The sequence below is a fragment of the Eschrichtius robustus genome, chromosome 11, assembly GCF_028021215.1.
Source record: "Eschrichtius robustus isolate mEscRob2 chromosome 11, mEscRob2.pri, whole genome shotgun sequence".
Classification (NCBI taxonomy): domain Eukaryota; kingdom Metazoa; phylum Chordata; class Mammalia; order Artiodactyla; family Eschrichtiidae; genus Eschrichtius; species Eschrichtius robustus.
Window position 1 is genome coordinate 60,198,591 of NC_090834.1, and position 26,019 is coordinate 60,224,609.

General features: G+C 54.7%; 1 protein-coding gene across 1 annotated transcript in view; it reads left to right on the top strand.

Moving 5' to 3' along the window:
- Positions 1-2,008: 2,008 nt before the first annotated feature.
- ARRB1 (arrestin beta 1) overlaps positions 2,009-26,019 on the top strand; it is a 73,245-nt gene continuing 49,234 nt past the window's right edge. The window contains exon 1 of the mRNA XM_068554494.1: positions 2,009-2,056. Within this exon, the coding sequence (XP_068410595.1) occupies positions 2,037-2,056 (20 nt within the window). The 5' untranslated portion in view covers positions 2,009-2,036. The remainder of the gene's footprint in view (positions 2,057-26,019) is intronic.

The window sequence follows — 26,019 nt, forward strand, 5'->3', positions numbered from 1 at the left end:
AGTTTACCAATCTGTTCAGTGGCCCTAGAATTTTAGAGCCTTGCTTTCCAAACTGGGCTGGAAAGAGCTATGTGGGAACAGGGGTTACCCTGAAACCATCCGATGCATCTTCCTGGACTGTTTGTTTTACTTGGAAGTAATTTATAGCATTATGTTTTATAGTAAACTAAACACAAAGACTTATTGAGTCAAATGCAGAATTTGCCTGAATTTTAAAATTCAGGTGCTTTGGGCATCATCATGAGGAGAGGCACTGGAGATCATGTGGGAGGGTTGAACGCCTGTTTTCTAGGTGGGGAAATGGATGCAGAGAGTGGCCAGACCCGGCCTCTCCATCCTGGTTAGGGTCCTCTCTGGCTCACTCGGTAAGCCTCCTGTCATCATGCAGGACGCTGGTGTGCTCCTCTCAAGTCCCTGACCTCAGCAGAAACAGCAGGTAGCTTCCTCTCCTTCCCCTGTGGGAGTGAGGGTGAAGCCCAGAGGCCAAGGCCAGGAGGAAGGTTCTGGGCCCTAATCCAACTCTCCTAATTCCTAACATTGTCCAGACCCTGGACCACCCTGCCTTCCCATCAGCACTTCCTCTTCTCAACCATCCACCGATCTGGACACAATTATAGTTATTATACTGGGATATCCTTTCCCAATTATGTAAAATCAGCATAGGTAACTGCTTCTGAGCATAATTACAGGAGATGTTTACAGACTCACAATCACATCAGAGTAAATGATAGCTTCCTTTCCTCCCATTAATACACCAATATTAGGCCCCTATCAGGGCCAATTAGTCAAATCCCAGCAGTGAGGGGGTGGGAAAGACCTCACACTCTCCCACCACCTGCAAAGCAGGAAGGGATCTCAGGGTCCCAGCCAGGATTTTACAGGACACCCAGAAGCCTGCAGAAGTATGGGCTAACATTCACTGGACACCTACTGTGTGTCAGGCACTCAGGGTAGGCCAGCAAACACCTAGGAACAATTCTGCACGCTGGTGTTAATATCCCACTTTACATGTTTGTAGACTGGTTCTGAGAGGGCTGGTGTCCAGGGTCACCCACAACAGACCATGAAGCTAGGAGGGGGCTTTTCCATTATGCAACTCAACCGGCCAGACTCCCAGGCCACAGCGCCGCCAGCTCTATGCCCCCTTCCTTATCTCCTCTTTTCAATGTTTCCTCTTCCGTGGCAGTCACCAAAGCTACCCCTGCTCGCCGCCGGTCCCCCTCCCACCCTCATCAGTTCCCCAGCGTTGACACTGCCTTCTCTGGCCCCCTCCGCCCCTTCTTCCTGTCCCTGTGGGGTTGTAATCTCTCCAGAAGGGCGGGGAGGTGGGGTGGGGATAGGGTGGGGCATAGGGCGAAGGCCACAGCTGGCACCCAAAGTTTCCCACCGACCCCCACCAGGGGCTCCGCCCGGAGCTCTGCCCTGGGGTCGCGGGCACACCTTCGGCGTCCACGCTCCCGCACACGCAAAGGCCGCCCCCCGGCGTGCGCAGGGGAGCGCGCCTGCACACACGCACACCGCACAAAGACGTGCACCCCGCTCCAGCCAGGCAAACGCACCCCCAATCGGTAGAGCACGCAGCGGTGCACACGCACCCTCGCGTGCACACACGCGCACGTATACCCACCCCAGCGTGCGCCCTCACGTACACACACACGCACGCACACACAAGCCGGACAGCATCCTTGTGGACCCCTAATGCCGACCTCAGGGCCCTGACGCGTCCGGGCCCTGCCCAGCGGCTGGCTCGGCGGCGCGCACACACGCGCGCACACGGGTCCCCGCACGCCCTCCCAGCTCGGCTGCTCGGCTCCCCAGCTCCCCGGCTCCCCGCCCCGGCCGCGGCGGTCGCTGTGCGGCGGTCGCTGTGCGGCGGTCGCTGTGCGGCGCGGCGGGACCGGGCGGGGGCGGCGGCTGGGAGCGCGGAGGAGGCGGAGCAGGAGCCGGGAACCGGCTGGCCCGCGCCCCTCCTGCCGGCCGGGGATTTTCCAGCCTGGGCGCTGACGCCGCGGACCTCCCTGCGGCAGCCGCGGACCATGGGCGACAAAGGGACGCGGTGAGTGCGGGCGGCGGCCGGTCCGGGGCGCGTGGGGCGACCCGGGCGAGGGCGCGGGCAGGGGTTCTAGTCCGTGTCCCGGCTGTGCGTGCGCAGCTACCCTGGCACCGCCAGCGCCTGCTCCGCGGCGGCTCTCGGCTCTCCTCCACCCGAGGTCTCCCGTGTGGTCACCAGCAGGGCCAGGGGCGTGGGGACGGAGCGATGAGGACCTGGCCGCGGAGACACACTCACACGCACTCACTCGCTGACACCCAGCACTGGCCAGCCGGCGCAGGGACGCAGGGGGCACGTTGACACACAAAGGCACACGCTTATGTGGACACACGGGCACACTCATGCATGGGCGCGCTCATGCTGGCACACACACTGACATTCACTGCCACGTGTCAGCACATCCAGTGACACACTGTCACACACTCACTGGTACACATTCATCAACACGTTCTTGCTGGCAGTCATGTTGGCATACACAGGTCACACTTCAACACATACCAGTGCTAACGCACCTTCATGCTGGCGCACACATGTTGGCCGACCCTGATACATACACTGTCACTTGCACTGACCTTAACAAACACTCTCACTGAGACACACACGTTCTTACCCTTACCAACAGGAATGCTTATGTTGGCATGTCTCTCACCAACACAGTGTTCAACAGGCTACGCCAACGCTGACCCCCACAGACACACATCAGACTAATGCCCACACCGACACCCCAGGTCACATGCCAACAGCCCCTGGCCGCTGATACACTACAGGTCCCTGCAGGTGGAGAAGTGGAAACACACGCACCACACAGGGTGGGAGGCCCCCTGGAGCCTGGGAAAATGCCTCCCATCCACATTTCCTTTCCCTCTGACCTCCCCAAGGCCTGCGGTGGTGGCCGGGATCTGCTTGAGCTGGGGGTGGGGAGGGCCCTCCTGTCTCCTTAGGAGCCTGCCCTGCTCAGAAAGAGAGAGGGATGCCTCTGAAATGGGAAACTGGGACAGAAAGGGGAGGGGGCTGGGGCCCAAGACAAGCCCCGGTCAGGCACTCAGCTTTGTCACCCTAGTTCTACCCCTTCCCTCAGCCAACTCCCTTAAGTTCTGTTACAGGCTTCTCCCTTAGCTCCTCTTACCCCTTCTGCAACCCCCTTATTCATTCTTTTCTTTCTTTACCCTCTTCTGTCCTTGTGCCCCACTTCTCCCTCCTCTCTTCCCTCTCTCCACCCTCCCTTACTCTCTCCTTGCTTCCGGTAATTATTTATTGAGTGCCTGGGGTGTACAAGGTATAGTGTGGGGATCAAAGATGTCCAAAACCTGTTCCTTCCCCAAAGGAGCTAATAGACTAGAGAGAAACAGCCCCCGTGGTCATCATGTTTCGGGACCACTGACAAAGCAATGTACCACTCACTGCCATCTGACACTGTCTCTCAACAACCTGAGAAAAGTCTTTTTTTTTTTTTTAACACATTTAAAAATTTTTATTTATTTATTTTTGGCTGTGTTGGGCTTTGTTGCTGCGCGCGGGCTTTCTTTAGTTGCGGCGAGCGGGGGCTACTCTTCGTTGCGGTGCGTGGGCTTCTCATGGCGGTGCCTTCTTTTGTTGCAGAGCAAGGGCTCTAGGCGCATGGGCTTCAGTAGTCGTGGCACATGGGCTCAGCAGTTGTGGCTCGCGGGCTCTAGAGCACAGGCTCAGTAGTTGTGACGCATGGGCTTAGTTGCTCCTCGGCATGTGAGATCTTCCCGGACCAGGGCTCGAACCCATGTCCCCTGCATTGGCAGTGGATTCTTAGCCACTGTGCCACCAGGGAAGCCCCAACCTGAGAAAAGTCTTTCAGAGATTATTTCCATTTTCCAGAAGAAGAAACTGAGGCTCAGAGATAACTTGTGCTCCTAAGTTTTAGAAACTGCTTCCCAGCCATCCTCCTGACGGCTCTGCAAGGAGGTTAGCTTTCCTCTTCCTGTTTTCCAGAGGAGGAACCAGAGCTTAGAGAGGTTACCTGACTTGCTTAAGGTCAAGAGGGGTCAGAGACAGGACAGAGGCTGGAGTCTACTTGGTCCATTTCTCTGTGGCTCACCCTTGGGCACTGTCACGCCCCTCTTGGGCCCTGGTTTGAGGCCCAAGAGGGATGGCCTGCTCTGTGTGTGGAGGCCCAGCTGGTGGTGGAGGCTGCAGAAGATCGTGAGGCATCTGCGTTCACCTTGATGGCTAGTCCCCATTGCTGAACTGGTGACTCATGTCTCTGTCCTCAGCAGGAGCATGTGTGACCCTCTCCTCCACCACATCCATGTCCCCCATTGCCAAGATCCTCCTGACCGCTGAGGTCAGACTCTTCTCCCGGCAGGGAGTCAGGAGCGCATCTTCCTTTCTCATTCCTCACGTGCTACTTCACCATCAGGGTGACTCAGCCCCTCTTGGACCTTGGTTAGCCTCACTGTGACTTGGGGGAAAGTGTCATTGTTCTCCTGCTGGCATAGGTTGTCAGCAGGATGGGACACCATGAGCAGCCAGGCACCTGTTGGAGACCCAATCTTTGGGGCCAAGCATTTTCCACGACTCCCCCTTCTCTGCCTCTGACTCACTGGGGCAGCTTGAGGACCTTGGACAATGGTCCTCACCTCTCTGGACCTTAGTGTTCCTGTCTGTAAATTGTAGCTATCAATACCTACCATTTTCAGGGCTCTCCCTGTGTTTTCTGAATATACTGGGCAGGGGAGGAAGCGCTGCCAGAAGCCTGGTGCCCAGACCTGGCTATGGTCCATGTGACGGTGGCCCTGCTCTCTCTTCCGGTCTCCCCTGTAGTCCCAGGAGGCCTCCCTCTCCCTTCCAGACAGGTTTCCTGAGTAATTTGGAAGAGAAAGACAAAATCAGTAATGGGCTGTACCTTGCCTTGTTCTGTAAACCATGGGATTCTACTTTATCTCTGACTTAGAAGAAGAGGCTTGCAAGTATCCAATACTCTAAGGATCAAGAGTCGTTGCATCCATCCTGCACCTGGATTTTCAACCCCCACGTGAAAGTGACAATGAGAATTAATCAGAAACTGTCACTGCCCTCTAGGGAGTCCCAGGGTCAAGGGGGAAAGAGGGCATGAGACGAATACCTGGATAGGACTAATTACAGGTAGTGTGATGACTGCTCTAACAAGTGCTCTAGGAGCAATCATACAGCCATTCAACAAACGTTGACTGAGTGCCGGGGCTGGCGGTTCAGAGATGAATGGCTCTACTCTGTTTCTAAAAGACTGAGAGCAGAGCAGATGATTATAATGCAGGGTGACATGTGCTGTGGGAGGCTGAAGGAGGAGTCCCCCGCCCAGTCTTGGCAGGGGGCATGGTGAGGGAAGCTTTCCTGGGAAGGAGGTGGCATTGGAGCAAGGGGGTGGGACTGGGGATGTCATTCCTGGCCAGGGGTGCAGAATGTGACAAGGCTTGGAGGCATGAAGCAGCCTGCGGGTTGGGCTGGGGTGATGGGTGCGAGTGAACACGGGCCAGTTATCAACAGGCTGGGATGTCAAGCTAAGGAGAGAAGATTTTCTCCCTAAGTCCCTGGTGACTCAGAGAGGACTGTGGGGAGGGGAGGGATGGGAGCAGATTTTTGTTTTAGAGGGATGCCTTTGGCAGTGGCAAGGAGGGGCAGGCCTGGATGCAGGGAGACCGGTGAGGAGGCTGAGGAGGAGCCTGAGAGAAGGCGAGATCCGAGCTAAGGCTTTGGCAAGGATGGAACCGAGAAAGATGAACAAGGAGCTGGAGTCCATTAGCCTTACTGCCTGGATGCCTGGTATGTGTCAGGTTTACATGCATGATCTCATTTGGTTCTCCCTATGATCCTATTAGCGTAAGGATTGTTGTTCCCATTTTACAGACCAGGAAACAGACTAGGAGAGATTCAGTAATTTGTCCACTGCCATTCAGCCAACGAGCTTCTGAACCCAGGCCCGTCTGTCCTGCTGCTCCTTGCTTTCACTCAGACGGACGGGGTTGTCTGGCTCATAGGTGGCCTCCCCCATCTCCCTGGCGGCCTCATTCTCAAGTTTTGCGTCCCTTCTGGTTCTTGCTGTTCCCACTAATTCAACTGGCAATATACAGGATCAAAGTTAAACAACAGGAGGGACTTCCTGAGAGGTGATGGGATGGAGTGGCATTTCGTTTCCTACAGATGTTTATGAACTCTTCTTTTTTGGCAGAGAAGGAGGGTGGGTGTGATGGGGACACGTAATCACCAGCTCTCTGTGAACCTTGGCTGTTGTCTCTCTTGGTGGTTAAGCTCTGTGTGATCCATCTTGGCTGGAACATGGGGGAAGTCCTGTGGCTTTGGCCAGGGGCGCTTATGGGGCTGCTGGGAGTGGAAGCACTGAGCTTGACCCATCTTCTGTGATCCTTGACTCTGGGCTGGCCTCTGGGCTTCACACGTCTCCCCAGCTCTCTTCCTTCCGAGTTTGGGCCTCCTTGCCCAGGGTTGAAACCTCCCACTGGCATGGGTTCAGGGGTCCTGAGTCATGTGTGTGCCATACCTCGGGGCTGTGGCAATGGAAGAACAATAGCTTGGGAGTCAGCACGCCCCGAGTGGCCTCCCGGCCTCTGCCAGGCCATCCTCCACAGCGACCATGCTGACCATATCTTGAGGCCTGCAGGGGGTGGCAGCTTGACAGGGAGTCAGGCTGGAAGTTGAGGAAGATGTAGGGAGGCTTCTGCATAGATAGGTCCGGATCTTGGGGCAGGGGTGGACGTGGGAGGCAGGGATTTGAAAGTCTTCCGGTTAGAGATGGTGTTTGACTTGGGGATTATGGATGACATGGTACAGGGAGAGGGAGAAGATAGAGCGTATGAAGAGAGGATGGCTGGGGGCATTTGAGGCTTTGGAGAGCACCCATGCCTGGGGGTGGAGAGAGGAGGAGGGAGAGAATAGGGGAGGCTGTGTCCTGGGAGCCAAAGGTCAGGGAAGGACCAACAGAGGATGAGCTTGGGAAAGACCCCTGGGATTTAGGCAGAAGGCAGTGGCTGGTGACTTGGTGAGAGGGGTTTTGATGGAGCCATGAGGGCAAAGCTGGGCTACAGCGGGCAGAGGAGAGAAGAGAAGGACCTTGCTTTTCTCCATGCCTGGAGCTGGGGGGGAGCCTCTCGGAAGAAGGGTATGAGGCCCTGGGCTGGGGGTGGTGGGGTTTCCGGGTGTGGGGACCTGGGGGGTGAGGCTCAGCTGGGGACTGGGGGGAACATTGCAGAGGCGTCAGCTGGTCACAGGGGGGCATGTCTGTGCTGGCTCCTGAAAGAGGGGCCGCTGACTCAGGCAGGGGGTCTTGAGAAAGGCTTCCTGGAGAAGGTGCCCCCAGAGCTGGGTCCTGGGGCACAAGGAAGGCTTAGGTGTTCTAGACAGAAGGAAGGGCCTAGGCCAACGTGCAGGTGCGGGAGTGTGAGGGGTGAGGCTGCCGAGGGAGGTGGCAGCCCTGGCGAGCAGGCTTTGGGTGCTGGGGTGGGTGGGTTTCAAGGTACTTTCTACTCAGGTATTCACACCTCAGGTGTCTTTGTTCCCCAGGTGGTGAGCTCCTTGTGATTTGGGGCTACCTCTGTTTCCTGTTTGCTGGTCCATTATCCAGCTCTGGGTCTGGTTCACAGGAGATGCCTGGCAGGGATTTGTTGACAGGACTGAACTCCTTCCTCCCTTCTTGCCTCTGCTGTCAGCCCAGGGGCTCCCTGAGTGCTGAAATTAGCTCTTTCCCATTAGGGAATCCTAAGAATGGAAGCCATGCTTCCCACATTAGACCGGCTGTTGCGGGGGGTCTCCTCCATCAGACTGGGAAGTCGTGAGGGAGAAGGTTACCACCCCTATCAGAACGGGCTTCCTGCAAGTGAAGCCTGTTTCTCCCCCATCAGATAGGCTTCTGCAGGTGGGAGCCATGTCTCCTACATCAGGCGGGGGGCTCCTGGGGGTGGAGCATGTCTCCAGGACAAGCCCTGGAATTAGAACAGGGCACCCTTATGGTTCCTGGGCACCCTCCTTCCCTCCTGTGTGCAGGATGGGTCCTGCCCCAGGGGTGGCTTGAGTCCTAGTAGGGGGATATAGATCAGAGGGGGTGGGACAGGGCAGGGTGGCTGCTTTTGAGAGGGGAACAAAGGACACTTTTGTCCCAGCCCCCTCCCTCCCTCCCTCCCTCCCAAGGGGCCCTGGCAGGGTCATCACTCTGGAGACGCACCTCCTCCTTCCTGGGCCTGGCCCCATCTTTAGTCCCACTTGAGAGGAACTGCTTGTTCCTTCCCAAGAGACCCGGTGCCAGATGAGGCCCCCAGGGGGCCAGACCCCAGGGACTGGACCAGACAGGTCCCTGGAGTTCTGTGTGATTGAAGTCACCGCAACCACTGAGCTGCTTTCCCTCTGCCTGGGGCTGGGCCTGTCCTGGCTGAGACCATAGCCAGTGGGTCCTTCTGTAACTGGAGAGGGATCTGGAGCAGGTAGGGTGTTGTGGTCCATGTCAGGCCAGCGGGAGGCAGGACTCCTCACTCAAGGTCTGAGGGGTTCAGTGTCCATGCAGGGTGCAGCCTCTCTCCAGGGTGTACTCAGAAGCCCAGAAGCTGAATGAGTATGGACCTGCACAAGGCAGGGGCTCCCTCTCATCCTGGACGTGGGCCTCTGGCCCCACAACTGGTCCTCCTGGTCCTTTTGCAGCCTCACCCCCTTCGCCCAGCCTGTGCAGTCAGTGGGCATGGATGCATTTTGGCAGAGGACCAGGGAGGGGGTGTGGAGTGGACTGCTGGGATGTGCCATCCCCGGAGGGTCCCAGAGATACGCTCTAATGCTTGCTCAGTGCTGGAGGGGAGAAATGGGGGATTGGGCAGCTCAGGCCTCTGCCCCACACCAGTGGGACTGAGACTGCTGGGTGGCTGAGGGTTGTGTTCTTTCCTGTGAGACCAGGTCCTCGCCTGGGCAGCCTTCTGCCTCCCAAAGCACCTACAGGAACCGGCAGGCAGGCAGGTCCTGGAAAGTTTCATTTTCTCTGCCCAGGCTGTGCCCTCCTTTAGGTGCTCCCAGTGCCCTCTGTGATCTGATTAGCATGTATTAGAGGCTGATTAGTATAGTGGTTAGGCTCTAGGAAGAACCAGGTTTCCTGGTTTCAAATGCCAGCTCTGCCACTTACCAGCCTGGCAACCTCTGCTGATTATTTAACCCATTCTCTGCTGCAGCTCCCTCATCTGTAAAATGGGATAGCAAAATGGGATAGTGCCTGCATGATACGTTGTTTTGAGGATTAAATGAGTTAAAATAGGTACAGCTCGGGGACAAGTCCTTGGAACAAGTGCCGTGTTATATGCGGTTAGTTCACGACACCCTTCCTGTCCTTCAAGACCTGGATCACACATGGCCTCCTTCTCTGGGAAGCCCTCACTGATCTCCAAGTGCCTTGTGACTTTTTTTTTTTTTTTGCCATATATTCATTCTCTCTCTCTTCTCTTTCTGTTGGCACTCATCCCTCTGTCTCTTTGTGGGTCCTGGTTATTTGCACACTTGTGATGTCCTCTGTGTGAGGCCAAGGGCACCTGTCCTGGGTCTGTTGTCCCTTTGCACCTGTGCAGACCTGGCATGGCACCGAGCTCCATAAATATTTGTTCAGTGAAGGAAGCTAATGTAGGTGTTTCACTGGGAAAAAATATACTTGGGGATGGGCAGTGTGGTGGGTGAGGACAATGGGACACCATTGCTGATTCTGAAACGTCTAAAAGTCACCCTGAGCCACAGGCATTAGATTATTCTCTGTGATCCAAAGGGCGGAGGTCACAGGATGACTCGCTTTACCTTTGCTAGGAGAATGTGTTTTCAGACAACCAGAGCTACCTGGCGAGGGGCTTGGTGGCTCATTCCAGCCTCTGTGCCTTTGTTCTTCCTGCTCCCACCGTCCAGAATGCCATCCTTTCTTCTCTCTGCTTGTCCAAATTCTATGTCCTAAATACGTGCCCAGCCATGGTGCCATCACTTCCTGGCCCCCAGAGGGTGGGCTCCATTCATCACGCCCATCCTCAGACATTTACTGAGCCTTTCCTGGGTCTGGGCGGTGACATGGGAAGGTAGGGAGTTCCCCTTTGGGTTGGACATCTGGATCTGGCTATAGTATATCCAGTGTGGTTTGACCTGACCCGAGGAGGGGACCATGGCTTCCGATGATCCACCGGTGATCAGGGAGCTCTTTATGCAGCTGGAGAGCCCTCCCTTGGCCTGCTGGCAGAGCACAGAACTCCCCAGTGGCTTCCCACTGGGCAAGTACTCAGAACGCACCTAATTACTGGGGACAGAGTTCTGGGCACTGGATCCAGCAGGCTGCGGTCCAGTAATAATCAGCTAATTAAACCACCCAAGAATTGCTCCTTGGCCCAGAGGAGTGGAGGGAAGGGGGTGGTGAGGCTCAGAAGAGTCGTGGGAAGGAGAGGGCTGCTATATGCAGGGAGAGTTCAGACGCTGGGCCTGCTGAGCAGAGCTGGGAAAGGGAAGCAGGAAATGGGGAGAGAGGGTCGGGGGGGGGGCAGGGCAGGGAGAGAGACAGCTGGATGAGAGAGGGTGTTATCTGGGGACAGCACTCAAGTGAGATGAATCAGGGCAAGGATCTGGTCTGGGAGGCAGGGACCCCGTTTGTTCACTGTCCCTGTGACATCATGGATGAACTGCTTTTCCTCTGTGGACCTCAGTTTCTGCACGTGTCAAGCAGCACGGGGGAAAGGGGTTGACCTGGGAGGTCTCTAGGACCCTTTGCTTTGGTTCAGCAGCTAGCAGGGGAGGGGGGCGTGAACAGCAGGCTGTGTTTCTGCCCGATAGCTTGGCCTCTAGCAGCCCTGTCTTCTGGAAGCGGCAGACGGTGCTTGGGTCTGATCCAGCCTGAGATTGAGTTGCCGTAGGTTAATCAGAAGTGAAGACTGTAGGTGGCAGCAGGCACACCCTCGGCCTCTGGTGTGCCCTTAGCCCTGCCCTGTCCTCGTGACTGTCCTGTGGTTCCCAAACCAAGTGTCCTCAGCGAGTGACCGCTTAAGGCTCTGCAGTGTCTTTTCCACCAGTCTAGAAATTTCCCGAGTAGCATCCCCAGGTGTGTGGGGATGGGGTTCCCCGAAGGTAAAGCCACAAGGTTTGGAGTTTGGATTTCAGAATCACACAGACTCGGCTTTGCTGTCCAGCAATATTGTGCACTAGCTCCATGCCCTTGGCTGAGGGTCTTAAACTCTCTGGGCATCAGTTTTTGCATTTATGAACTAAGGATAATAATATCCCCTATTGCGTGTGGTTGCTATGGGCACAGAGGGTAGGGATTTGATAACAGTCATTGTTACTCTTCGGGACTGGCAGTGGACCTCAGCTTTTCTCTCCGCCCCCTCTCTCCTGCATCCCCTCCCTCCTCCCGTCCTGCCCAGGACCGTGTGCCCCGCTGGGTGTGTTGGGGTGGGAGCTGTACTGGGCTGGAGGAGAAGGTCAGATGGTGGCTGGAAAGGGAAGTGAGATTGCCCGGGGAGGGGTGGGGCAGTTGGGGCTGGAGCAGCCGTGGCCCCTTCCCTTTGGGCCCCGCACTTATGGTGGGTTCTCTAGGAGGAAGTGAGGAGAGCGTGGGGGCAGGAAGCTGGGGACAGGGGTGGGCTTTGTGGAGGTCCCAGGCCTCTCTCCTTTAGCCCCCGCCCCCAGGTGCCGGGTGCGGAGCCCAGAGCCTGGTTTTCTGCCAGGGAAGCCAGCAGGCCGCTGTTTCACACACTCAGACAACAAACAGCCCTTCCTGGTTCTCAACCCCTAGTGGGAGGTGCCTGCTTGAAGCTGGGGCACTTGGAAGGCAGCGCCTGCCTGCCGCGGAGGTCTGCGGAGGTCTGGAGGAGAGGCCGCAAAGGAGGGGACAAGAGCCGCCTCCCCCTCCCCCAGCCTCTCCCCGCAGTGCTGGGCTGTGGCATGCCAGGGTCTCTGACTCCAAGGGAGCTGATTACATAACGCAGCCGGACTCCCTGCTGGCTTCTTCCATTCCTCCCCAGAGCGGCCTCAAAGGAGGTGCTGCTGTGCTTTGATTCCCGGGCCCAAGAGGTCATTGTGACCATCCCCCTGCTTAGGGCGCTGGTATGTGCTGCCCACACCATCTCGGGAGGAGAGCTGCATGCCCTGCGCTGCCTTCGTGCAGGCACTGGGGTTGCCTCTGCGCACTGACCCCCTTCCCACGCTCCTGGGAGCAGGGCTCCAAAGGGGAGAAGCCTCATTAGAGGAAACAGGCTATGTCCTGAGATAATTTGCCTGCAAAGTGCCCCAGAGGGAAGCTGGCCTCTCTGCAGCCAGAGGGACGGATAACCAGCATCTTCCGGTTTGTTCAACTCAGTTCCACAAACGTTTCTCGAGCACCTGCTGAGTGCCAGGCCCAGACCTCCACTCAAGGCACGTCGCCGAAGCCGGCTGGCTCACCCCCGTGGCGTCTCTCTCCTGGTGGGAAGCTGACTTAAGGAGCAGCTCTACCCCCCGTCTCCCACCTAAGGCAATAACCTTTCTCACAGGCAGGGGCCTGGCTGTCCTGTGTTCTGGGGTGGCAGGGACATCACGACAAGGAAGCATGGGGGTTCCTCTGGGCTAGGCTTTTTCAGGCTTGGCTTATACCCTTTCTATTCAGCCACCCCTGCCCTCCCAAGGAGGTTCCCGTGAACAAACCCCTGAGTGTCTGCAACATCGCAGGCCCTGGGCTGGGCACTTGAGGTGTGAAGAGGAAACAGGCAAGTCTCAGCCCTCGTGCTGCTTGTATCTTCTGGGGGAGAGGAAACAGATCATCCCAACATGGCGGGTAATGGGAATTCATTTATACGGGGCACAGAGCAACCCCAGTGGATAAGTGTCACAGGCACACCCTCAGAAGCGGGGGGCAGGGGGGTCATTGCAGCAAGCTTTGGAAGGTGAGTTTGACATGAACCAGAGGTGACGCTTGTCTTGGCGGTGCCTGTGACCGATGTTCTCAGCGGGGACTGACTTCCTTCATCAGATACTTGAGAACCCACTATGTGCCAGGCACAGAGTCAGACACTCACTTCATCTGCTGTGAGTAAGGTGTGTCCTGGGACTGTTGGAGGACATAAAATCTAGGGTGAAAAGTGAAGGTTCTGCCACGTGGCATCACAGTGAGTGTTTGGGCCTGAACAGAAGTAATGGGGCAGGTGTAAGAGGAGACACCGGGCTCAGCAACCACTCCGTGGAAACCAGGGGCTGCCTGGGTCTCCCCTGGTGGAGGGCAGCGGGAGCAAAGGCTTCCCTCCAGCCGGGAAGACCTTGCGGAGGTCTGATGACTGTTCCCAGAAAAGTGATGGACATGAAAGAGCTGGGAAACCACGTCTTACGAGAAACAGCTCTAGGCTTGGGGCCGTGGGGCGGGGGTGGGATGAGGGCACACGTCTGCGGCTCCGAGGGCTGGGAACACCGAGGCCAGGCAGTGGCGTGATAGAAAGAGGGAGCTCATCTGGGGTTCTCACCTCCCCTCTATCAGTAGGTTTGTGTCTGTGGGCTGAGTTTTTCAGCCTCTGGGCATAAAGTTTCCATCCTTTCTGTGTTGTATCTGTGCTAATGAAAGCACTCAGCACATTAGCAGGTTGATTTTATTATAGGTCTCTATAGCTCCAGGGCAGTGGAAGAAACCTGGAAGCATTTTTATACTCAGTAAGGAGAACTTCCTTTTTTCCCAACAGATTTTAATATCCTAAAAAGGACAAAGATGATCACACGGCATAATGGAGTGGTTAATATGCACATATTCATTTCTCGTATTATTTAGAGCGATCACTTCAGCAGCAGCGACTCCCTATGCATACTTGAAACAATCCAGCCATCTCTGATGTTTGCAACTTTGCAGAGTCGACTTTGCCAAAAAAATAAAAAGAAAGAAAGAAAGAAAAATGTTTTAGTAGAACTTTCAAACAAAAAACCACGACCCAGTCTTAGACTGAGCCCTGACCCCAATCAGCTTCCGTCGGATTGTAGAGCTGGGATGGGGGTGGGAGAGGTCCCAAACTCCAGGGAGAAAAGAAACCCTCACCTAACCCTCGGGGGGCATTTAACCTGATGGTGATGGATACATGTCCCCATCACCAAAGTGCTTTTCTTCTCCCTATTCCACAGCCACCAGCTCAATCCAGGCCCCACTTCTGGCCTGGACTTATTGCAGTAGTCTTCTGGCTGCTCAGTCTAAACCCCCCAAATCCTCCTCTTACTCTGAAATTCACATCTGACCCTGTCCTTCCGCAACTTAAAAACTGATCAGTTTCCCCTGTTTCCTATGAGACAGTTCACATTCTTCTGGTGGCACTGGAGGCCCTTCCCTCCCACGCTCCTTTCCCAATTCTCCCCACCACACAGCCAACATTCTGGCTCCACTGACTTTTTTGTATGTTCCTCCACAGTCTTCGTACTTTCCACACGTCTGTGTCTGTTCAAGCCAGTCTCTTTGTCCGGAATGCCTTCCTCCTCTGCCTGGTGAAATCTCCCTTGTATTGTAAGGTTGAACCTAAGCTCAGTGCAATTCAATCGAACGCCATGCGATTGAACTGCATTAGACACGTACTATGTGCTTGGGCATGACGCCTTCCCTTGACTCTGTGTTCCCTGCCCAGGCAGAGTCGATGCCCTCCTCCATGCTCCCTTGGCGCCTTGCAGGCTTCCACGATGGCACGTTGTATCAGAATTGACTGCTGTCATGTCAGTTTCCTGTGCTAGAGGGCAGGCGTGTGTATGGTACCTCTTGGATCCCCAGTTCCTGATAGGGGCTGGCCGAGCTGGGCGAGGTCCAGGTTTGCAGAAGTGCACTGAAGCAGGAGTACAAGCAGCGCGCGAACACACACACAGCTGTTGTACTCAAATAAGCGGGGGCCAGAATTGGGTATTGTGTTGGGGAGTAAGTCAGGGAAGGTTCTCTGGAGGAAGTGAGGCCTGAGCTGCTGACCCAAAGGAGAAGCACTCTTTCCTTCTTCTCACTTGCTTCCTGGCCCTGGCTGAAAGAAAACAGCTGAAACTGACTGTGAAAAGGGAAATGTATACATTTTGAACTGCGGGTTGGGATCTTCTAGCCTGGAGATGATTAAATAAGGCGTATACCTCCTCCCTCCCTTCCTTCCACACATTTTCTGGACCTCTAGGACATGCCAAACACTGGGGCTACAAAAATTGATTAAATAAAACAGGTCTTAACATATTTTTCTGTCTTAATGTTCATGCTGGAACCTGCCCTTTCCTTTATTTGTCTCATTGGAGTCTAAGTCTTGGCATGTCACTTACAGCTCTGTGACTCGGGACGGGTCATATATACCATGGAGGTGATAATATGCTCCTCATAAGGTTGTGCTTGATAATGTGTGTGAGGTGCTGCGCAGGTGCCTTTGACAGTGGGTCCCTCATGGAGTGAGAGCTCCTCTCAGACTGCAAGCTTCCTGAGGGGGGGCGGGGACCGTGTCCAATGTGTCCTCAGTGCCCAGTGCAGGGCCAGGCACACAGTACACTAGGGTGGTCAAGCGTCCCAGTTTTCCTGGTCTGTCTCAGTCCCACATTTTGGGAGAACCCTCCGTCCTGGGTGAATGGGGACAGTTAGTTGGTCACCCTACACCATGTTCTCCATAAGGGTTTGTAGAATGGATATATGGATGAATGAATCATGAGGGACAGACAGCAGTGGGACTTGGACGAGCAAGAGCCAGCGCTGGGCGGCTGGCTTGTGGGGTGAGAAGTGATCTTGTGAAGGGTCTGGAAGGCCCAGCAGGTAGAAGGCGGGAGGCAGGCATGGGGCCCTCTGCTCCTCGGCAGGGAAGACACGAGGCCCTGAGTCTTTAAGACTGTTGCTTTCAAGCAGGTTTCAGGCTTCCAAGGCCTATGTGCTCTTCCTCGGACTCATCCAGAGAGAAGGCAGTCATTGAGGTCCACTTCCGCTGGGAGGGCCTGTAATGAGCCCCCAGTTGCTCCTCTGCCTCGGAAGCTGGAGGCCTCTGGCCCCTCCCCCTGCTATGTTCCGGCAAGCCTGCCCACTGCCTTCTGAGCTGTCCACTCCAGACGTGGTGGAGGCCTGGGCCGCGAGGTGGGAGAGCAGGGCTGCAGCCCAGGCCCAGAGACTGAGTGGAGCCTCTGTTTCCCCACCTGTTCCGTGGGGATACAGCCCCTCCTGCCAGGGCGTCTGTGAGATGCCACTGGTGGAAGTCTCCTTGGCATGTCTAGCACTAGTATGTGCATAACTAGTGTCATTTGTTGTCTGCTTCTGTAAATGGGGACAATAAAACTTGCTCTGCCTACCTCCAGGGGCTGTTGTGTGGGCCCAATGGGATGTGGGAACACATGGTCAGCCACGTCATAGCCTTCAAATATTTGGGGAGGGGGGCCTCAGAAGAGCTGCTCAGGCCGGCCCAAGGTTCCAGGCGCAGGTAGGAGTGGACCCTGCCCACCAGGCGTGAAGGATCCTGTGGGGTGGGCTCCAGCACTGCTGTCCGTGAGAGCACGCAGACCCTATGAGCAGGCCCTGTGCTCAGGTGAGCTCTGCTGCTTCTGAAACCATGGCAAGAGAGAGACGTGGGAGGGTTTAGTAGCAGCAGGACACGTGACAAGAAGAAGGAATGTTCCAGAGCCTCGTCTGTCTGTTGGGCCGGAGGCAGGGCCTTTGTGAAGGCGGGTTGTGCTCAGATCGCCTCTGGGCCCTTCCTCCAGCCCAGAGGCGGATTCACCGGGAGGCTGGTGCCGCTTCAGCTTCAGGCCTTCACACTCCAGGGCCGTTTCCAAGGCCTAGCAGTGTGTCCACGGGCTCAGGGGGATTGTGAAACGTGCAAAAGGAAGAAGATATTTCTGTACTTTTTTTCTTTTTTTTTTTTTTAAAGGAGAGTTTCCAAACTACATGAGTTTCAGGCCCATCCAAGCCTGGATCTGCCCCTGCTCTAACCAGGAGTCCTTTGTGCCAGGAGGTTGGTGCCATGTCGCTGCATGTCCTCAGGGAGTTCTCATCCCATCGTGGACCTGGTCATCAGTTAGAACCCTCCCTGCTGAGGCAGGAGCTGAAAGGCATCTAGGGGAGCGAGTTCTGGGCCAGGCCAAGCCCACAGTTCCTGCTTGCTGTGTCAGTAAGAGACTGGAAAGGCCTCTTTGCCCTCAATCTTACTCATCCGTGAAAGGGACATAAAACCTACCTTAAAGGCTGTGGAAAGGTTTAAAAAATGTACCACTGCCTGGTGCTGCAGGTACCCAGTACCTGATGAAACTGCCTGGGAGAGCCCAAGGCTTGTCATGGGAGCTCAGTAAACGGTGGTGGAAGCTGGATGGACGTGGCGCAGGGACCCCACCCCTTCTTTTTTTTAAAATTAATTAATTTTTGGCTGTGTTGGGTCTTTGTTGCTGCGTGCGGGCTTTCTCTAGTTGCGGCGAGCGGGGGCTACTCTTCGTTGTGGTGCGCGGGCTTTTTATTGCGGTGGCTTCTCTTGTTGCGGAGCACAGGCTCTAGGCGTGCGGGCTTCAGTAGTTGTGCACGTGGGCTCAGTAGTTGTGGCTCGCGGGCTCTAGAGCGCAGGCTCAGTAGTTGTGGCGCACGGGCTTAGCTGCTCCACGGCATGTGGGATCTTCCCAGACCAGGGCTCGAACCCGTGTCCCCTGCATTGGCAGGCGGATTCTTAACCACTGCGCCACCAGGGAAGTCTGGGGCGCACCCCTTCTGTTAGGATGGAGCCAGTTCTGCTGACTCTGATTCACCTGCACTGTGCTCTGCCTGATGCTGGGCGCTAGGGATGCGGGCTGCTGGGGTGGGGTGGTGGCGGTCGTCCGATGAGCTAAGAGGGTGAGAGTCTTTATCAGCTGTGAAGTACAGCTCCCTGGGAAGGAGGGGCCATTGTCAACGGAGTAGCCCTTTTGTGGGGAGGGGCAGGGTGGAAGTCTGGACTGTCCTTTCCTGCTCGTGGAGGGGAGGTGGTGGTGGTGGTGGTGGTGGTGGTGAGGAGCCTGGCCGGGTTTGTGTCTGAGAAGAGCTGCCTGTGCGGGCTGGGCTGACCTTTCCTGCTCAGAAAGGAAGCCAGGCCGGCAGGGTGCACTGCTTCCTCCTGCACCTTCGGGGAAGGGTGGCTTAGTGGTGGTTGCCTCCTGTGGCTCCCAACTTCAAACCACAGTGCCCTCTTCAGGGAGGGGAGGGAGGAGGAGACTAGGGCGGGGGCTATGAGGAAAGAACATGGGCTTTGGTGTCAGGCCACGTTTCAGATCCCACCTCTATTGCTTGCTAATGTCTATGACCTTGAGACAGTTATACATAATCTATCTTTTTTTTTTTTTGGCCTCGGCAGTGAAAGCGCGGAGTCCTAACCACTGGACCTCCAGGGAATTCCTTTTTTATATATATATACATATACATTATATATATGTGTATATATAGTCTTTCTGAACCTCAGTTTTCTCATCTTCAAAATGGGGGTTTATCCAGGGAATTCCCTGGAGGTCCAGTGGTTGGGACTCTGCACTTTCACTGCTGGGGGCCGGGTTCGATCCCTGATTGGCGAACTAAGATCCCGCAAGTGGCGTGGTGCGGCCAAAATAAGAAAATGGGGGTGATAATATCTTCCCCCAACACCCCAGTGTTGTGGTAAGCTTAAATGAGATAATGTAGGGCTTAGCATAGTTCCTGGCACACAGTAGGTGCTCAGTAAATGCTGATTGTCCCTCTCTCCTGCCCCATGACCCTCATCAACCTGTCTTCCACTCCATCCTTTACCCATTTGTGAGTGCCCTCAGTTGGACTGCAAGCTCCCTGGCGGCAGGGGTTGTGTTTTGTTTGTCCATCATTATACTCCAGCCCTGGCACAGTACTTTCAATACACCTTGAATTGGTTGGCGAGAAGTTGCACTGGCCCAAAGAAAAGAGCACTAAGTTTTAGCCAGCAACTCACTGCGAACCTACTATGTGCTCCTGCCCGAGGCCTACTGTGTGGTCTCTGCCCTACAGAGCTTGAGTAGCCACTTATAACTTGCTGGGACCCTCTGCACCAGTGGCTTTGTTTTCTTTTCTTCCGAGCACTTAGCACTCATGTAATCAAATCACTCTTTGCTCAGCCTTTAAGATCCGCCTCTCCCCACTGGAACGCAAGGGCCACAGGAGCTGTGTCCCCAGGTCCCAGTGCCTGGCACAGGGCACACGCATACATTTTTGTTGGCTGTCCTTTTTTTTCCCTTCTCTGAGGTCAGGCCTGGTGTCCCTCCCAGCTCAGCTCCTTTCTAGCTGGGACAAATCACCCTGCCTCTGTCAGGTTCAGTCTCCTCATCTTTAAAGTGGGCATAATGTTGGTCCCAAATAATCAAGTGCTCAGCTGTGCCTGGAACAAGGTAAGCAGCCCATCATGTCAGCTCCTATTTTTTAAATGATCTTCAAGGGTCCTTCTGGTTCTGACCTTCAGTGACCTCACTGCCTCTGGCTGGGAGGAGACTGGGGAGAACATTCCATTCCTCGCAGACCCTCTCTGCTGGTCTCACAATGGATTTGGAGCTCTGTGCAAATTGTTTATGTTTCCCGGCAGAGTTTATTACCCAACTGGGCCTTCTGCAATTAATTACAAGCAGAGCAAATAACTTGTCCCTGGGAGGCTGGGCTTGGCATAAACATTTACATCCAGCCAGGGGCCGGCCCAGGGGCTAGGCTCTTTCCTCCAGACTTTGGAACAGAGAAGGATTAGAGGATTAGGGCTGGGAGGGGTGGGATGGGGTGGGGGCCCGAAAAGAGAACTTTGCTTCAACATCTTTTCCTGGACCCCTCCTTAGCCCCTGAGATGCTGGGCGTATCCTTTCTCTTTTACTCCTCCTCCGTACCCTGCCAGTAGAGTCCCTGTTTGCAGATGAGGAAATTGAGGCTCATCTAAATTAAGGAATTTGCCCAAGGACACACAGCTTGCAGGAGTGGCAGGATCTTAGGGTTCACATGGCAGCTGCGTAGAACAATAGACTAGAAAAGAGAGGACAGACGTTAGGAAATCACCGAGGGAGTGTTTGTTTGATCGTTCATTCATTCATCACGTATGTGTCAGGCCCCTGTTGTGTGAAGGGATCGCGAGGAGACAGTGCTGACTGTTAGTGACTGAGCTGAGACTGTGTGTCTCCACACTGAATGCTGGGAACTCCCTCAGGATAGTCCCGTTTACAGGCTAACGTTGGCTGAAAGAGGTTTCCTGGAGGGCTAGGAAGGGGGCGGCTTTCTCTGGGTCTCTAGTGGTCATAACCATCTCATCTTACACAAAGAGATGCCTCCAATGGAAGCAGTCTTCAACAGGAAGGGGCCTCTAAGGTCAGCCTACTCATCCCAACCTAGAATCTGGAATTCTAGGTCCTCGGGCCCCTGCCTTTGCGCTGAGAAGCCTCAGAGAAGGTTTGGCTCCAGGCTATGCAGCCGGAGGGCATAGTGGGGCCCCTGGCAAAGTGCTTCTTCTAATGCATTTATGTCTGAGAGGGAGGTGACTGGCAGGGGGAACCCTCACTGCTGTCCGGATGCCCCGCCCCTGCCCTGCTGCGGGGCTGTGAGTTTTCTGAAGGCCCTTCCAGCCCAGCAGTTCCTGCTCCCCTCCACAGTCCCGCTGTGCAGATCCCTGGAGCCTTCTGCTGGGGGCCATCTTCCGTCTTTGCAGAGAGAAAAGCTGAGACCAGGGAGGAAAGGGTACCTGTTTTGGACATGGTGTGCCTGGATCCTGGAACACCTGGGCGAGGCAGGAGCTCAGGCCTGAGGCTTCAGGCCTTCTGGCTTCAGGCCCCAGGAGACTGGGGCTCAGCCTGAGCTGTCCACTCCGTGTTGCCAGCTCCCAGCCCAGAGCCTGGAGTGTGATAACTGATGCCCGGGAAAAGTGTGACCTGGGGGGAGGAGTGACTGGCTGATGGGACACACAGGAAGGACACTCTAGCCTGGGAGGCAGGGGGCTTCAGTCCAAGTCACTGTCTCTACCATGAATGGACCTTAGTGTTGCCTTCTGGGAACCGAGACAGAACAATAGTCCTCACCCACAGGGTCATGGTGAGGATCAAAAGGCAGCAAGTGACTATTCACAGTGGACAAAAAGTGGAAACAAATGGCCCAAATGTCTATCAATGGATGCATGGGTAAACAAATTGTGGTCTATCTATACGGTGGAGTATTATTCAATCATAAAAAGGAATGAAGTACTGACGCATGCTATGACATGGATGAACCTTAGGAACATTGTGTTAAGTGAAAGAAGCCAGACACACAGGTCATGTATTGTATGATTCCATTTATATGAAATGTCCAGCATAGATATGTCCATAGACCCAGAAAGCTGACACTGGTGGTTGCTGGGGGCTGGAAGGGAGGGGAGGGTGGGAGAAGAAACTGCTTAGGAGGAATGGATTTTATTTTATTTTATTATTTTTTTAATTTTAATTTTATTTATTTATTTATTTGGTTGCGTTGGGTCTTCATTGCTACACACGGGCTTTCTCTAGTTGCATCCAGCGGGGGCTACTCTTCGTTGTGGTGCACAGGCTTCTCATTGCAGTGGTTTCTCTTGTCGCGGAGCTCAGGCTTTAGGCACGCGGGCTCAGTAGTTGTGGCTCACGGGCTCTAGAGTGCAGGCTCAGTAGTTGTGGTGCACAGGCTTAGTTGCTCCGTGGCATGTGGGATCTTCCCGGACCAGGGCTCGAACCCGTGTTCCCTGCATTGGCAGGCGGATCCTTAACCACTGTGCCACCAGGGAAGTCCCGAGGGACGGATTTTACTGTGGAGTGATGGAACTGTTTTGGATCTAGACACATGTGGTGGTTTTGCGCAACATTGTGAATGTAATAAATGCTAATTGTTCACTTTAAACTGGTAAATTTTATGTTACGTGAATTTCACTTCAATAAATTATTTTTTTAATTGCTAATAAAAGAAGGCAGCATCGTGAGGAGGAGGTACTGGAAATGAGATATAGGTGCTGGGGTGAGGCTACTGGAGAAAGAACGAGCGGAGCGAGCAGCTCTGACAGAGTAAAGGTGTCCAGTGGGTGGCACTTTGGGAGCCTGGTTAAGACCAGGGGTTCTAGAACAATAATGCCTAGGGGGCAAAGCTGTGTGGCCTTGGGTAGATTATTCAACCCCTCTTTGTTTCAGTTTCCCCATCTGTAAAATGGGAATAGTAAAGTTTTTTATTATGGGAACCTAAATCTTTTGTGATGGAAATCTTAAAAGTTTTCTTGAGGATTAAGCTAGTTAATATTTGTAAAGGGCTTAGAATAGTGCTTGGCACAAAGTAAGTACTGCGTAAGTGTTAGCTACTGTTATTATCGCTCATTCACACTGTTATTTATTTGTTCATTTACTGAGCACCTCCTCTGAGCCAGGCCATGGGCTGCCTTCTGGGGACACAGCTGTGAGCGTGACTCAGGGCCGGCTCTCAGGAGCTCCCTCACATCCTGGTACCCCCCTCCCCTTGCCGCCCCTGCAGCTTCAGCTGTTAATGAAAATTGTTCCTCGCCTTCTGCTTCTCCAGAGCTGCCTGAGCAGGCACCGTCTCCCCTGGGATCAGACAGGCCTCCTTTTGAAAACTCCCTGGGTTTGTGGGCTGGTGCCTTGGGCTTGGAGGGAGGGCATGCCTGGGTCTCAGTTTCCCTACCTGTCAAGGGAGAGGGCAGGCTGGCTGTGCCCTGGGGTCCTTCTCAGCCTTTTCTGGCCTCCAGACCTCTGAGCCACATAGTTCACTAGCCTATGTTTGGGATGGGCCTGAGGAGTCACATCTGCTGATATTTAATTTATAAAGAGCAGGCAGTTGGGCTTCCCTGGTGGCACAGTGGTTAAGAATCCGCCTGCCAATGCAGGGGACACGGGTTCGATCCCTGGCCCGGGAAGATCCCACATGCCACGGAGCAGCTAAGCCTGTGCACCACAACTACTGAGCCTGCGCTCTAGAGCCCACGAGCCACAGCTACTGAGCCTGCGTGCCACAACTACTGAAGCCCGCATGCCTAGAGCCTGTGCTCCGCAACAAGAGAAGCCACCACAATGAGAAGCCTGCGCCCGGCAACGAAGAGTAACCCCCGCTCACCTCAACTAGAGAAAGCCCGCGTGCAGCAACGAAGACCCAACACAGTGGGGGAAAAAAAAAAGTAAGCAGTCTTTTGGGGGCTGGCATTTGGGACAGTAGGGGTTGGGGGGATCCTGCCTGAGCTCCAGCCTTCAAGGACTGGGCTTCTCCCCTCTTTCGAGTACGGCCAGCCCCTGTCAGTCTCCCCGCCGACCAATAATCATTCAGGCTGAGTCTGACTGCAGCTCTCCTAGACTGAAACAATCGGATTCTAGCTGCTGCCCCTGCCCACTCTGTAACCCCCTCCATGTGAGCACCTCTTCCACTGCCATCCTCAGTCTGTCACCTCTGCACGGTCATATGCCCCACCCTCTCACTGTGACAACCAACATACACACACATTATCACCTGGCCACTTTCACTCCCATTCACACCCCAGCGAAGTCTTGCTGAGCTCTTGTACCCTCCTCCCACCCTCCAACACCTGCATTCCCCACCTCACACTCCAGCCACCTGCCCATCTCCCTGCCCTGCTCCCCTCCCCGACCCCCGCCCTGATCCCAGCTCAGTCTCCACCTGCTGGCTTCCCTCCCAGATGCTTGTCACAGAGGTTGTCCCAGGGTGAAAGGGCAGAAAAGTCTTTCCAGGAAGGAGCTTGCTGTCTCTCGTCTCCTTTTAAAAACAAACTTACGTCTTGAGTAGCTTGAGTCAGGCCTTCCAGACGTCCTCCCCGGTGGTGGTGGAAGGAGAGACCAAAGGGGCAGCTGAACAGGGAGGGCCTGAGGAGGCAGGGAGGGGCAGAGTCAGGCCAGGCCAGGCTCTCTGGGTTCTCAGAAAGCCCCGATATATTCACATCCCCCTTCTTTCTCGCAGACACAGGCGCCTCGCTCTCACAGACACGGATCTTGGCCCTGGAGAGCTCGGCACACTGTGATCAGGGAGGCTTTCTTTGCCAGATATTCATTTATTCAACCCTTCATTCATTCATCGGTCTTGGCTCTGTGCCAGGCCTTGTGCTGAACCCTGGGGACACAGAGTGGGGCGGGACCTGGTCCCTTCGCGAGGGCTGATGAGGGAGGTTGCCGTGTATTCACAGGGACGCAGTACATCTGATATGCGCCATTCATTCATTCCCTTGTTCAGCACATGCTGGCTGAGCACCTGCCTTGTCCCAGACACCATTCTAGCATCGGGGCACCAGCTGTGACCAAAGCAGGTGACAAACCTTACCCTCGCCAGGCTGAATTCTAGTGCTGTCATCCTAGAGACAGGAGTGACCAAAGTTCTGAGGGGACATTTGAAAGAACTGACATTTATCGTTCAGTAATTATTTTAAAAACACAAAACCCTTCACATCTGGACAAGGAGAAGATAGCTATCATCCATAATCTTATCACTTAGAAAGAACATTAAAAAAATTTTTTTGGGGGGTCTTTGCGCTCCTTGCTATTGTGTGTGTATGTGGATGTGTGTGCATGCATGTGCCTGTGTATTCAAACACAACTGTGCTTAAACTGTTCGTGACATTTGGTTAACTGCTTTTTTCCTTCAGCATTTCCCATGTCATTAACTTATCCTAGTATCCGTGTTTGTTAATGACACATAAGAGTTACTCGTGTGACTGCTCGGCAGTTTATTGAACCATCCCCTTGTTTGGCATTTACGTTATTTCCAGTTTTTTGCTATTGTAAATAATGCTGGAATGATTAGCTTTGAAGCCATCTGATCACTTCTGGAGGGCAGAATCCTAAAGGTCACAGAGGTCCCAGGCTTGCACCACCCCCCCCCCCCGCCCCTTTCTTGCCCCTCAGGGGCACCTTCTTCCCTGTGGAGGAGAGGAGCTTCCCTCCAGGTAGCTCTCAATATGAGCTGTTCGGTTACCTTTTGGGGCATAACCAATCACCTGATAACTTAGTAGCTCAAAACAACAAACATTCATCTCCTTATCTCCTGGTTTCCATGGGTCAGGAATGTGGGAAGAGGTCAGCTGGGCAGTTCTGGCTCAGGGCCTGTCCTGTGGTTGCAGCTGGCATGGGGCTGCAGCAGCTGGGTGCTTCCAACAAGCCCTGGTGATATCATCCCTGGCATCTGGACTCGTCCCTCTCTTTCTCTCTCATGGCTACCTCTCTAATCTGGGCCACCTTCATTTCTCACCGGGGTGAGTAATATCAGCTAAGCACACCGCACTCTCCACGGGCCAGGTATCGTCCCAGGCTCTTGACACACAAGAAGTTGCTCATTTAATCCTCACAGCAACCCAAGAAGGCAGGTGCCGTCATGATCTCTCTTCTAGCAAATAAATGGCAGATCCTGGATCTGAACCCCAGGCAGCCTTGTTGTTAATCCTGCCCCTAACTGGTCTCCCTGTGTCCGCTGTAGCCTCTGCCCACCCATTCTCCAGCCAGCGGCCCAAGTGAGCGTATTAAAGTACAGCTACGTCTCATCCATTCCGCACTGTAACCCTGCCACCATCTCATCACAGTGACAGTAAAATCCGACTCCTGACCAAGGCCGCCTGGTGACCGGCCCCTGCTGGCCTCGCCTACCCATCTCCCTCAGCGCCTTCCTCCCCCAGAGCCTTCCCACTGCAGGTTTTGTTTCCTTTTTGCTTCAATGCAGCGTCCCCATCCCAGCCCCCTTCAGAGTCACATTACTACCTCTTCTTCAGCTCCGAGCTCAGATGTCACTTCCTGGGGAAGCCTTGACTTTCTCAGGCTGGTCAGTCACCCATCCTGTGCTCGTGGAGCACTGCCCTTGACAGCCTGTAGCCTGAGAGTCACTGTGTAATGTTTGCTCACTTGTTTGCTGTCTGTCTTGCAGGGCTGTTGTGTTGCACACGTGCAGGGGACATGGTGGTGCCAGTGGGCACTGTGGTCTGTGCCATGCACCCGCCAGAGTTGGGCAACGCAAGGCCCTGCTGTCTTCCCCGCCGAAAGGGAAACTTCAGACAGGCAGGGGCCGTCGCATGGATCTGCTCTGGTCGCCGTGTGTCCCTGGTGGCCAA